General features: G+C 44.3%; 1 protein-coding gene across 1 annotated transcript in view; it reads right to left on the bottom strand.

Moving 5' to 3' along the window:
* Window positions 1-13,533, bottom strand: part of LGI2 (leucine rich repeat LGI family member 2) — a 29,595-nt gene extending 16,062 nt beyond the window's left edge. Inside the window, exons 1-6 of the mRNA XM_033106369.1 lie at window positions 13,240-13,533; window positions 11,224-11,295; window positions 9,539-9,610; window positions 7,539-7,610; window positions 2,502-2,573; window positions 1,636-1,805 (exon numbers count right to left, since the gene is read on the bottom strand). Coding sequence (XP_032962260.1) covers window positions 1,636-1,805; window positions 2,502-2,573; window positions 7,539-7,610; window positions 9,539-9,610; window positions 11,224-11,295; window positions 13,240-13,439 — 658 coding nt within the window. The 5' untranslated portion in view covers window positions 13,440-13,533. The remainder of the gene's footprint in view (window positions 1-1,635; window positions 1,806-2,501; window positions 2,574-7,538; window positions 7,611-9,538; window positions 9,611-11,223; window positions 11,296-13,239) is intronic.
* Window positions 13,534-14,761: the final 1,228 nt, after the last annotated feature.

Genomic DNA, 14,761 nt, shown 5'->3' with positions numbered 1-14,761 from the left:
TAAAGTTTAACAGGAAGCTTTTTAGCCAAGGCATAGATAAGAGGGAGAATGCCCTAAAATGTGTTAGGGGCTCACACTGCCCCATGGGTTCTGGGATTAGGACAGATTTCAGGATCTGGCTACCTTGGTTCCAAGCCCCCTCACTCCTATGATAATTCTCAGAGCCTAGATCATTTCTCTAACCATCCACAGGGCTCTACGGTCAGAAATCACGTTTCCTCATATAAATTATTCCCAGCTCCCCCAAGCCCATGCTGTTTCTCTCAGAGATTGACAAATTTATGGCCAGGTGTGAAGAGAACAACAGAAAAGCTGCTAACGTCACGTCACGTTGGGGCTAGAGAATTCTACAGGAGAACTGGAGAAGAGGCAGAGCGGAGCCCCAGTGAGCTTCAGTTTAGCATTTCATACCAAATGGCCTTGAATGCCACCTTTTGGTGCAAATGTCATTGACTATGACCTCTGATTTATTGCACTGCTCTACAATACAATAAATAACCTGCTCGTGGCCTCACTGGCTAAAGGGCACCTGCCAATTACACAGCTGAATAAGCCCCTGGTCAGTGATGAAAGACAAGGTCATTTCCCTAAGATTTCAGGTGTTCTCTCAGAAAAGAACAGAACTGGTAGGGTCTCTTCTTTATAAAGATATATAAAAATAATTTTTACTTTGTGAGTTTTTGTTTGTTTGGAGGAAGGCAGCAGGACTGGCCTAAATGTGATATTTTGTTCTTGAAGTTCTTTTGTCTTTTGAGTTTATGAAATTATTTTCTGAGTTCTCATTCCTGCTGCTCCTACCGACATGCCTTGTGGCTCTGTCGATATCAACTCTCGACTTAAATGTTTATTTTTATAAGTCTGATAAGCAGGTTTCATACTGTGTATTGATCCACTCGCCTTTCAAATCTGGCTTTAAAAGCTGGACACTCCATCTAAGTCTTTCACAGGGAGACACCTGCTCTCCCCAAGATGTATAGAGAGCTGAGGCAGTTAGCATTTAATTTTATCTCATAGCCTAAAAACAAATGTATAAACAGAAACCCTGAGGCAGACTCTGGAAAACAAAATCAAACTTTCTTTACATTTTTTCCCTCAGTGTGAGTTTTTTCTTCTGGCTACTAATTGTTAACTTATATTTCCACTTTGCCATTGGTTATAATGTACCTAGTTATCTCTTTTTACATGGAACAAAAGCAATTTATAGACTGTGAAGTCTGGTACTTACTAGTTAAATTTTCAATAAACTTCCTATTATTTAATCAAGAGAACCATAACTGAGGCCTCACTGCACTGCCTTTTCACTGAAACCCAGGCTGATTTGAAAATATTCCTACGTCAAACTCACTAGTTTATACTTTGACCTTTAAAAAAAATCTCTAGAGAAATTTGAATTTTGTAAACAATCAAAAAGAATCAAAATGAAAGCCAGTGCAGTGAACGAAAATCTAAACTGTTGACATAGTTTCCTTACACATAAGTTCGTATCTTTGAGAAGGCTTAAGTTTTGCCTGACGTAATCTTGATAGAAAACTTTTGCTTTTACCCATGTTTCTCCACTCCCAGTTGACAATCTAAAAGAAAAACACAAAGGGAATATTCTAAATAACAATCTTCAGTGACAGAGGCACTCGGTACCTGTCGTTGTGCATTCATAGTCGAAGCTGGTCACGTCATTTAGTTTCTTTTCCTGATATTCTGGTGGACCGATACACAGCACATCAGAAACAGTGGAATTTGTCATCTTCAGCCACAGATACAACCACTTAGCTTTGCAGTCACATTCGAATTTGTTGCCCCTTAAATCTCTAAAAATCAAAACAAAACACAAATACAAACACAGAGAAACAGACATGCCTGAAATGTTTTGGCAGTAATATGAGACTCCAGAATTATTAACACCTCAATATTAATTTAACATCGTGCTACCTCCAAAAAAATGGAATTTTTTTAAAAATGTGTATTTAATACATCCTATTTCTTATACTTGTCACTGACTTTATTTAATGATCTTCAGTGCCCATGATTTTAACTGTACAGACTACAGAGAGTTCTCAGAGCTAACATATCACCGTTTCCCCAAACTCTCTTGAAACTGTCACCATGCCATGTTAGAAATGGGGGAGGGATGGCAGAAGAACACCATCCAACACAGCTTCTTGCAAACAAACACAGGACATTATAGGAAGACAGTTTTCACAAGCACAATTGAAACTTTAAGATCTTGTTAAATTATGTCCAGAAAGAAGTGACAAACACTAGAAGATAAAGCAGATGGATATGCTATATCAGGGGAAGAGATAACCAAATGCTACTAAGTATATTCGCAAATGGCAAAACCCAACATGATACAAACTATATGCTGTTTCCCAGTAGGCACTACTTTGTCATACAGTTTTAGCTATAATATAAAAGAAATTCAATAAAGGGGGAGAAAAAATTTAAAGACGTGATTAATTGGGGCACAATGACAAGCAAACATAAACTTCATTTTCATTACTTACAGTTCAATCAGAGAGTCTAAATCACTGAAGACATCCCTTGGGAGAGCTTTTATGTGGTTATTGGCCAAAGAACTAGAACAAGAAAATAATATTTTAATGTGGTTATTATCTTCATGCGCTGTTACTCTGAAGTCCCTTAAATCAAGCCAAGAATTTAAAACAGAGCTCTAAACCACTTCAGCACAATGTGGTTCAATACTGAGATAAAGAAATGAGTTTACTTATACAAAGATGACATTATAATGCTGGAGTACATTGTAAGTTTTTTGTTTTGTTTTTAAAACAAGCATTTATTAAGCTCTTGATATACATTTGTTGAACCTCAGATGGCATCTCATGTTTCTCAGAATACAGGCCAAAGACCCCTTGATGGCATGCAAGACCCTTCTCCATTGTCTAGTTTACCTCATTCCCGCCTACCTGTGGGACCACATCTCAACCCCCAAGATCCAGCCACACTGGCCCCTTTGTTATTTCTCTGTCGCCCTTCACAGCTTCTGAACTTGCTGTTCATCTGCCTGGAACACTCTTCCCCAGATATCCCCACACCTCCTTTACATCTGTCCTCAACTATCACTACCTCCCGGCCCTCTACACATCTCCTTTCCCTCTTCTGTTCTTCACTGCATGACCGTTACTTGTCATACTATATATTTTATTTATCTATTTAATTATTGACTGTATAGTTTCCCTACGTGTAAGCAACATGAGGATAGACTTTTGTCTGTCTGTCCACAGCCGTATTCTCAGCTCCTAAAACAGTGCCTGGCACATAGTAGGTACTTAGTAAGTCTTTGTTGAATAAATAAATTATGCACTAAAATGAGAAGGATTTAAAAAAAAAAAAAAAAAAAAGAAGATGCACAGTCTTGCCCCAAGAAGTGCCCTAATGGTCCATCAAAATGAATTCTATTACTTGTGATTCTAAAAAAAGGACTCAGTAAATATTCTTTTACATAAAGACCCCCAGCTCAAATCCTAACGATAATATAAATTATCGATGAACCACAATGTCCAGGGAATGAATGATTGTGATCAGTTTTGTTTTCTCGTTAACGAAGGTTGACGAGACACCATGTTGCATTTTTGCTGTTAGTGTTAAAGAGCTTCCTGAAACGTCCCCGTCCACTTCCCAGCTCCCAGAAGTAGATGTGAATGAACATCATCAACTTTCTTTGATGACTCAGGATTCTGCAGTGCTCTGTCATCATCCTGCTAAAGACGAATGTCCACGGGGCTGGCTGCTGACGTTGAAAGATACCGGGTGTTGAAAGGATGTACATCAAGTCTGTGATTTCCCCCAGGCATCCTGCTCTAATGTGAGTCAGCCAAGAAACGGATGCTTGTTTTTTTCCCTTACACAGGAGTACCAATAGTAAAACATCTACATGATAAATATGTAGGCAATTCAGCATCAACCTCTTTGAAAATAAATATGAAATTAGTCTGTTGTAGCATCATAATGACCCATCCCAGAAAGAGGAATTAAAGAAATGAGTGTTCTGCCTTAGACTCAGCTAACCATTCTCGCTTCAAGATACCAACAGAATATGGGGAGACCCCTTCCCATCTAGGTAACCACAGATGGATTGAAATACCATTTCATGTATTTTTTTTTTTTTACCTTTCTTTCCTAAATGATTTATCTGCACCTTTTTAAAGATGCTGAATAATAGGTTGAATACGTAATCAGACTGAACATACTCTAGAATAGCTTTCTGAAATGAAAAACGGACATGTTTGTTTTGATTTTTTTTTTTCTGGTTGAGGGTTACTTTTCCTGGAAAGTAGAGTGCAAAAATTTTCTAGCTACTTAAAGGTTAATCCTTTAACTAAAAATTTTTAACTAGTTGAAATGTATCATATTAAAGTGATCAGAATATATGGAATGGTTGAGGCCCTAAAAGCAGACTGTTTAGCACCTGTTCCAAGTGTTCAATTTAGATTTCAGAAAGCTGAATTATTTAGATAGACCATCTACCCCCACTCACACTCGATGCATAACATCTTACTTTCCACTTCATTTTATCCATAAATTCATGACACTTCCTTCATTTTTAAAACTACTTAACAGCAACCTGTCCCTTGGGCTTTATAGGACTGCTGGAAAACAAACGCCCTAGATTTTACTTACAGATTGGCACTGTTCCTTCAATGCTTTGAAACCTGATCTATGTTTCTTTACATATGACTATGAGCCTGTAGGCATTGGAAAAGTTCACAAAAGATAAAAATCAGATACTTAAATAAGCAAATACAGGTGACTTCCTTAAGCACAGGGGTGAAAATTAATGTGCTCTCTTTGCTTAGAAGTTTACAAAACGGGGAGGGAAATGGGAGAATTGTAACGCTACTGACTAAGTCAGTCAGAGAGAGAAAGACAAATGTCACATGATTTCACTTATATATGAATCAATTCATTCTTAAACAATGTATTCAGTGCTTTAATTACTACATACATCTCCAGCCTAGACGATTCCACTTTAAAAGTCACCTGATTTGCCCAGAAGTAGAGTCTATATGAAAGATCCAGCTCAGGAAGGAACCCACTGGTCAACCAGCAAATGAGAAAGAATATCCTGCTGGCTTAGCCCTGTACTAGATGCTGGGGGAAGAGCAGAGCTGATGGAAGATCCTCATGGGCCCTCCACTTGGGGAGCTTTCAGTGCTGCTGGGGAGCTAAAACTAATATCCACAAAATAGCACCAACCACTAGAGCCTGAGTCTACAGGAAAGTGCTGGGTGTTTAGAGCCAACAAGGAGGGCTACAGGCAGGGCGAAGGGCAAATCAGGAACAGCTCCACAGGGGAGATGCAACTTAATCTGGAATTTGAAGAAAAAGCAGATTCCAGGAGATGACAGACAGAAGATACAGCATCCAAAGCAAGAGAAAGAAAGGATGTGAGGAGAAGCCCAGGAATGGGATGAGTTGGTTATTGCAAAGGGGGCCTCTGAGAGCCCGGTATTCTGAGCACATTAGGGAAATGAGGCTGGAGAGCTGGGGAGAGGGGTCCCTGTAGGCGTAACTGTAGGATGGGAATACGTGCATAAGCTGAGATGGGTGTATTAATGCATGAGATGCAGTCTGGACCCAAGCAGAGGACTCCTTTGTTCCCTCTGCATTTCAGACAGAAAATGAGGTGCCTCTTACACATATACACATGTGATATACACATATGGTTGTATGGGCGGATGCACAAGCATGCACACACAAACGCAGTTATACACACACGTAAAGAAGTTCATGCACCCATGGGCACACGTGTGCAAACAATGCAAATAAATATACATGCACAATACCTGCATGTTCACACCCATTTTCAGACCAGGGGTCCACAGCCAATTGGTCAAATGAAATTTGACATCTGGGCTAACTCAATCAGTCACATGGGCTTTGCTTTAGGTTCACAATCTGCCCAGAACCTTTGCTTAAAAACAAAGCCTCTCATTCCTGACTGCTGGGAACTGGATTTATCCAGCCACAGCTGTTCTTCTCCAGATACCCACAGCTGTCTTCTTAGCAGACCCTGTCTGGCTACCCAAACTGCCGAGGCTATTCAATCATCCACGGAGAAAACTGAGACTTCTTGATGAGTGGAGGAAGGGAAGATGGTGATGACAACGCCCACTGTCGTTTCCCGTGGGTGATGGACTGGCTGCTTTGCAATAAAGCACTAATCTAAGGGGCCCAAAAAACCCCCTCATTTTAAGGACGAGGAAACTGAGGCTTAAGCGATAAGCCTCAAAACGGTAAGCAATAGCAATAAATGACGGCCTTGAGATTTGAACCCGAGTCTAGGTGACTTCAAGCCCATTGTCTTAGCCTCCACAAGAATGTGAGAATTCAGCATCCAGGTTGCATTTGGAAAGAAAAATCAAAACTTTCATAGGAAGAAAAGAGAACCTGGAGCAATCATGTGAACAAGAGGCTGACGCTTTCCAGGATTGACGGTGCTGATCCACACGTTTGGACCTCCCACCGCTGCTCCCTCATCTCCTTGTTCTATGAGCTTAAACTCAGGTAGAGCTTCCGCTTGGTAGAGCTCCAGAATCAAGTGTTTGCTGAGCCTGGCAGACCCCTTTGCCTATGTCAGGGTTTGATGTAAATGATTGTCTCTTTCGATGCTGTATCAGGGTTACACAGTCAGGGGATTTCTGCTCCTGCCCAACTCCCGGACTCAAAGCCCTCCAATTTCCCTAGTTCTCTTTTCACTATACACAAGCTGACTATGGAGACGAGACATGTTATCTTACACAAACACAACATATCTATCATGCAAATGGGACCTGGTTCTTGGCTAATAAATGGCTCTTACCAAGACAATGGCTATTTTTACATTTTTATAAACACGGCCCCTATCTTTTCCATTTTCTAAATTTGCTAAGTGTGTGCACTTGCTTCGTTCTGATATGGCAATTCAAATCAATTTGTTTAATTTTTTTTTCTCCAGAAAGCTATTAAAGAATCCAGAGAGCTTAGCTTAAGCCGAAGATTAATCCAACATAAAAGAAAAAGCTATTTGCATTCAAATTAGAGAAACCACAAAAATGTCTCTATTCCATTTCGTCCTAATTCTGACCCTGCATTCAACATTCTTCAATGAGTCGTGTAAGCCTCAATTCCCAAATCTATAAAATGGGGACACACCGATTATCATGAAAGATAAAGAGGAGAAGTCTCACTAAGCACCCAGCTCTGTGCCTGGCACACAGTAAGCATACAATACATGACAGTTTCCTTCCCACTGCCTCCATCACTCGATATAAACCTCTCACCTCTCAAAGGGCTCCCTATTTGACACGCAGTCATGTGATGGTGATCCAGGAGGATGGAAAAGATAATAAAGCCAAGTGTGTGAATAATCGCCACAGGCTGGTGCCTGATTGACAGTATAGGAACCTCTAAGGCAACCTGGAAATTAGTTTCCTTCCGAGGATGTTACAATACAGACAAAACAGTTAAGAAAGAGAGAGACACCAGGAAGTAAATCTTACCCTACGAAGTCAAGGACTGACAACACTTGTCATAGGACTTACAGGTGAGTGAGGTCACGGAGGCCACGAAAGGCATTTCTTGAAATGGTTTCTATTTTGTTCCCTTCAATGAACCTAAAGAGAACAGCAGTATAATTAAACTAAGTTTTCTCAGCTTTACATCTCTAAAAAATGATATTGGTGTGCTTTCAGAATAAAATCAAAACACATTCATGAATTTTAAACATTCATCTCTGGAAGACTAGGTCAGCTACACCAGACTCCAAGGGTGAGCAGGGTTTGCATACAAGAATGCATGGACACAGGGTATGTTCCGCACTCTTTCCAGAAGCAGCATGGAAATCTTCAAATTCAGAGTCGGCAACACTGGTAAAAACATTTCGGGAAACAAAAAAGAAGAAAGCACTCTACCAAGGCAAGAAATGTTCACATCTCTGCAAGCCTGGGATGCTCCCAGACGGCCAAACCGCCTTAGATTTCATAGTGCCTGGCTACTGATACTTGTGCTAATATCGTCATCCCTTGAGGGGAGCCCATTGTTTTATATCTCCATATTAAAGTTTCTGCTGAGGGAGAAGTGCATGACGCTTGGCTTCTGGCAAACTCTGAGTTCATCGTGTCCTACACAGTCTAATCTCTGAACAAATGGGTGATGAGGCAGGGATCCTGTCACGATCTCGAAGCCACTAGTAAACAGGAAGTATGATGAAATTGGGTGTGGGCCAGACTTCTTTCTCTGCACTAAAATGTCCTGGGGCTTGAGCATAGGACCCTGAAATAAGAACTCTGGCCATGCTTTAAAGTCTCTGTGGGAAATATACACACCGCGACTATGCCCTAGGGTCACAGAGACCTATAACTTAGTTGACGGCATTTATATTTCGTCCAATGTAAGAGATGGTGCAAAGGAGAGGCTTTGGGACACGATGCCATTAGTTAGTGAGCTCTTGATTGTTGCACTGAGAACTTTCTGATGACTGTTTTTTAAAACATCAGGGATCTATTCAGTAATAGACTTCAGTATAAACTAAGCTAACCTCCTCTTCAATCACCTAAAAGCAAACAAGTAGCTTTACATTTGCTACCTTCATCGCTGGCTTATGTGCCTTGATAGAACCTAGTTAGTCTCAAGGCTTCAGCCCTACCACTCTTCCCATGTTGATTACGGATACTGTCAGAGTGTCATGACAGCATACATACTACGTATGTACTCTGGACAAAGAACTCCTTCACTGAGATCCCTTCCCAAGGACGCAAAATCAGCAGAGAGCTTTCTTAGACCCAGGATGTGTTCAGAATTCAAACATCTACCTGTTAACCTCAGATAAGAAAGCCGAGACAAGGCTTTAAGAATCCCTCTGAATGCTCAGTAAGGAAATCCCACTGAGAGCAGGATTCATATTATTATAAAGTTACAAAAGACAAGGATGAAAGAACTTAAGGGGGAAAAGACATGAAAGGGGGAAAAGGCAGAAATCAGAGGGAGGGCAAAGCTCATTGCTGGGGGGGAAAACTGCACTTCTGAAGAGGAAAAGATAACCTCTTTTAAAAAAAATAAAATAAAATAAAATTAGACCCTTGTCAGCAGCTTACAGGAGATACTGCAAACGGGATACAGGCCAACGAAATTAAAAACATGAAGTTGTTTCCCCAAATAGGGAGACTTTATTTAAAAATAAGTAATCCTCAGACTCCTTCAGCTTTATTTCTGGCTGATCAGCAAATCCATGCCTAGTTACGAGAGGTAAAAATATCCAACGCAATTTCCAATTGTGCTTACTACATGACAAATTAAATGTCAGCACAGAATGAATGAATATCTTTCCTTCTTTGTTTCCTTTCCCCCTCTTTGTCCCCAACCTCCTCCTGGCCCAGCATGTTTATACACAAGAAAACTATAAAAGGTCAGGCTGGAAAGAGAATGGGGTTTTCTCTGTTTTCTCCACCCCTGAGTTCTCCAACAGATGCTGTTCAGCTTGGAAAGCAATATTGCAATTCTATGGACATACCACATGCTCGGCAAATAGATAAAGCACACTTACAGGTATTCGAGATGAAAAAGTCCAGCAAAAGCATCATCCCGGATGACTGTAAATGAGTTAGAATTCAGCAATCTGAAAATAAAGGACAGATTTCAATGCAGAGATGTAAAACTGAAGTCCCATAGTGCAGCCATTTTGTTTCTTGTCCTGTGTTCAGATCCGTAGGCAAACATGGGCTCTTCTCAGTCTAAGAATGACCCATCAGACGCACAACCTAACTCACTGATGGTGATGGACAATGGCAAGTGGATCGCCTTTGACCAGATTTTCTGGTCACCCCTATCACTCCACCCTTTCTCTTTTGTGGGTCTCAGTAAATATGACCTGAGAGCTGTTATTTCAAAACATTCCAATGCTCAGAACAACTAAACAGCCAGTGAATGCTTTATGATGCATGAGCAATCATGGAATTAGAGATCTAAAGGATAAAATCCAACTTCGTTGTTAGAGAAATTTGAGCCCAGAGAAGTTAAGTGATTTGACCAAAGTCACACAGCTGAGGCAAACACGTAAACACACACACACACACACTTTTCTCCTACATTATACATTCCCATGAGAAATAATAAAAAAAAAGTTTAAGAAACCTTCTGAAGATTCTTTGTTACCACATAATTTTTAATGAGTCACTATTTAAGTCTATTTGGTAAAAGTTTATATAGCCTATATAGTTACCGATTAAATCTCTTTGGTAAAATACCAAAAATTGTATTTTTATCATATGGAAAATATATTTTAATAGAACTAGAATTGCTACGACATTTCAGATTTAAAATTTTTAAGTATAATGTTGTAAGCAAGTACATAACATGTCAAGAACAAAAATATCATCATTAAATTTATTTATCGGTAGTATGTTGCTTGTTTTAATTTTGATCTCACCTCACATTTAAGAAACCAATACAGATAGAGAGAATGAGCTATGTACTCATCATGGCTTTGCCTGTCACTGATTTGTTTTTGAAAGCTGCTTTTTGGACATTTCTTTTCGTTAGCAACCGTTAACTAACCTGAGCAACAGGTAATGACATAGACACTTGCTAAGAGTGGCTGGATGGCAGAGCAGTTATGAGTGTGGGTTGGAAATCTGGCTGTGATTTTGGGCAAGTTACTTAACTTCTGTCAGCGTCAATTTTCTCATCTGTCAAATGGGGAAATAAAAATACCCTCCTTGTATGTATAACAGGGTGAGTAAATACAATTTTATATTGCATAGTATATATGCATATATAATGCATATATACAAATGCATATATGCAAAATAAATGCAAAGTATGCTTCCCAACAGCATATGTACTCAGTCAACTAGAAATACTCCTATTTCCAGAATAATATTAAGAGTTTAAACTGCAGATTTTTTTTTTAAGTGGAGGAAACAGTTCATTTAGGTAAAGTTCTGGTTAAAAATCAATGTAATCATGTCCCCAGTTGCCAGATAGGGGCGTTGGGATCTATAATAAAGTCCCCGAGGAAAACATGTGCCAAATGAAGGAAAGGACAGTGAGCAAAGAGCCTTGGGACTCAGCTTGGTGGGGGACACAACCAAGTTCACACTCAGAGCCAGCCATGGTTTGTCATGGAGTTTGGATATTTTAGGATGAACTGACACCAAGAAGGCAGGGGTCACTCCTCCCAGGACTGCACCTCCAGGACCCCTATTTCCAGAGAGAACTTCCCATACTCACAGCAGCTGCAAGGACGGCAGATGGGAAAACATTCGGTCCTTGATTTCTGAGAATGTTCCATTTACCAGGCTCCTACAGGCAAGAGAGCAACAAAAGGAGGCCTAGGTTTCTTTGAGAAATGCTGGGCAGGATGAGCAATTGGCCTTATCTTCCACCTGTACTTCAAACTCCTTCACTCAGGAAGGAGGCTTAAAACAGTGGGCCAGGGGCTTCTCGGGGGCAGGAGCGAGAAGAGTCAAGCCATGTTCCAACGAATTGAATCAATATGAAATCTAGTCTGAATAACAGAAACCGTTACCATCAGTCTAGCTCCTTCCACAGACGTCATCTCAGCCAGTTAAACTCAATCCCCCTGCTTCCTCTTCTAACTACAGGAGCCCCTGGCTGCAAATGGATAGTTACTTCACCTCTGCCCATGATTTTGTTTGTGTAGACACAGAGTTAATGCTGGCCAACAAAACTCTGGGGTTGGATTAAGCATTCCCCTTGGGAGCCCATCTCTGAAAGACACTCAGAGCACTTCTGATGAAATGCACCGTGAAAGCCCTGGGGAAAAACTCAGAGACACCTGAACGTGAATGTGCAGTGGGAAGCAATGCCATCTGCCAGATTTAACGGTCAATGTAGGGGCAAGAGGCTTGGCTCTATTTTTGCACCAGGTCTCGCATCCATTCTGGCCGCAGCAGGACCTCAACACATTATTTCAAAATTACTTCAGTTAGCATGCAGATCAATTAAGCAGCTGCTGGTCTAAAGGATTTAACAGGGAGAATTTTAATTTCTGGAATCCTCCATGTCCCCCGACTTAGCAATATTAAGAACTAAAAATGCCCTCTTTGCCTGCCAACCGGACTCCTAACTTTGTAGAAATGTAAACAGGAAGCCCTTCACCCCTGGGCCCAGGGCCCTGTGCCTTGCCTGGGGTGGGAGGCAGGGGAATGTAATATAAGAGGAAGTGAGTGCCCTGCGCATAGCAGCTTCACCTGGGAATTCCCTGCCTCTGAGAGTGAGTAGGCAGGCATTCCCAGCACCTTGGCCTGGAACAAGGGAGTCATTTCAGCAGGAAACATTTCCCAGCAGTAAAGATATAGCCCAGTAGCCCCTTCCACGGCCCTGATGAGAACTGGTCATGTGGCTTGCGTGGCTGGGTGCAGGCAGATTGAAAGCATCTCTTAGCAGGTGGATAAAAGATGTGGAGCCTTTCCCATCAGTTCCTCCAGTGCTGAAAAAGCAGCCAATATATGTTCGGGGCCAAAAGGGGGGCGGGCAAGAAGCCCTTGTGAACTCAGAGAAAGAAGTCAGCCTGACTTCCAGCATCAGACCACTGGGCTGGAGCCCCACATGCCCCAAAGCTCTGCAAAGCCCTCTGTGCTCCCCTCTTCCAGGCCACATGGGGAACCCACACACACACACTTCCAGAGACTGTATGCCTTTACCCAGGTTCTTCTCGACCTGCGTTGTGAAGAGGTCGGGAGGAGGCCACGGGGTGCACCACAGCCCCAGACCTGAGGTGGGACAGCGAGGCCTCAGCCCTTCGCAGGTGTTCTCACTCCACTCATGCTCCCTGCATATACATGCCCCTACACCAGCACCCGCCCCGCCAAACATACACATATCCTCTCAAACTTTAATGCTCCCCAGAATCTCCTGGGGACGCCAAATGCAGGCTCCGAGGCTCCCCTCCAGAGCCCCTGCATCATTCAGCGCGGGCCCCAGAATCTGCATTGGCACAAGCTCCCCCAGGTGGGTCTGATGCAGGTGGCCCGCGGGCCACACGTGAAGAAACACTGCCTCAGGGACTTGTCCGGGTTCCCAGACTCTGCGTCTCGGGTTCCCTCCATCCTCCCCAGCGCCCGAGACTCCACCCCCGTCCCACAGCGCGCCCCCACCCAAACGTAAAGAAACCGGCTGGGGAGTGGGGTCCGGTCGCGCTGTCCCAGCGCCAGAGGCAACTCCCTGGCAGCGGCGGGCTCAGGGTGGGGCCGGGAGGGGGTTGGAGGGGTCCCACTCACTCACAGGGAGCTGATGTCGCCCGGCACGACCCTGGGCACCCAGGAAGAGCCCACGCAGATGATGGACTCCTTGGTACAGCTGCAAGTGGCGGGGCAGCGCGCCAGCCGCCTCACCTGCGCGCTCGGCGGGACCAGGCACGCGGCGCCCAGCAGCAGCAGCAGCAGCCCGCAAGCCCTGCCGTCGCTGCCCCTCCGCAGCGCCATGCCGGGTCCCCGGTCCCCGCCCCGGCCCCGACCCCCGCCGCTGAGCCGCGCGCTCGGACCCGGCACCGCTGCAGACGCGGGTGCCGCTCGCTGCTCGGCGGCCGCTGCTGGCGAGGACAAGGGCGCCGCGGGTGTGGGAGGCCGAGCCGCAGCCGAGCAGCATGCTGGCCGCCACCCCCACTCGGCGCCCCCCCACCCGATCCCGGGCTGTTGGGCGGCCGCCGCCGCTGCGCCCGCCGCACTCGCGCCCGCCTGACATCAGCACTCGCGCCCGCAGCCCGCTCTGGCCAATGAAGAATGCGGGCAGGATGCCCTCCCCGCGGGAGAGGGGGCCGCGCCCCGCCCCCGCCGCGCCCAGCGGCCGCCACCCCCTCTCGGACCCTTCGGGACCCTCCCCCGGAGCTGTGGGGACAAGAAAAAGTTGGGTGACCTTGGGGGAGGGGCCAGTCTGGACGGAGATTCCCTGGGGGCCCGGCTGAGCGGTTGGAGATAAGATGCCTGCAGTCCCTTCACCGCCTGAAATAATTTGGGAGACACTGGGCTCCTTAAGCCCGGTCAAAACGTGAGGCAACAAAAAAGTAGTGTCGGGGTAACTGACTTGATGACTGTGACGGGAGACTTTGTCCTGGGTGCTTTCAAGAGTGCAGAATTTTGAGCAGCTTTCCTTCATTTGTAAAAAGAAGAAATGAAACGAATGCTACCATTGAGTTGAGTGGGATGGCATTCTTTGTCTTTTGAGGTGGGGCAGTGGGGTGCAGTGGGGTGTGGCTCCCAGTGCCACAGTCCCCTGGAGTTCCTGAAGCCAGCCAGCCACCTTTCCCCGCTGAAGGAATTAGGAAAGAGCCGCTGCTACAGCGGTGTGCGCCCCTGCTACTCTCGGGCCTGCCTACTGCTTGCTACAGAGCTAACCAGTTAAACCCACCAGTTTCCCCTCCCTCGCATGCTCTCTGGCACCCCTCCCACCCCAATTCAAGACAGGGGTGCTTTGTTACTAGAGATTGGGAGCACCATACTTTCTAGGTATTCTATGTTTAATCTTCTCCTAACCCTTTGAGGCAGGTCCTATTAATAACCCCCAATTTACTGATGAGGAAACTGAGGCACAGAAAGCACCAGCAGTAACCGGTCCAGGAGTAAATGGCTGGGCAGAGATGTGGACTGGAGCCTGGCATGGTGATTGGTAACCAGGCCCTAGTGAGCTCCTCTTCCACTCTGCACATTTGCTACGCTGAGCTTGAACCTTACCACGAGGTAGTGTAAGGTGGGGAAATCAAAGAAAATGACCAGAGCAGAACCAAAATGATGGCTAATAGCCTGCCCAA

The sequence above is a fragment of the Rhinolophus ferrumequinum genome, chromosome 5, assembly GCF_004115265.2.
Source record: "Rhinolophus ferrumequinum isolate MPI-CBG mRhiFer1 chromosome 5, mRhiFer1_v1.p, whole genome shotgun sequence".
Classification (NCBI taxonomy): domain Eukaryota; kingdom Metazoa; phylum Chordata; class Mammalia; order Chiroptera; family Rhinolophidae; genus Rhinolophus; species Rhinolophus ferrumequinum.
The sequence above is the reverse complement of the archived record's forward strand: the minus strand, read 5'-3'. Positions and strand labels throughout refer to the sequence as shown.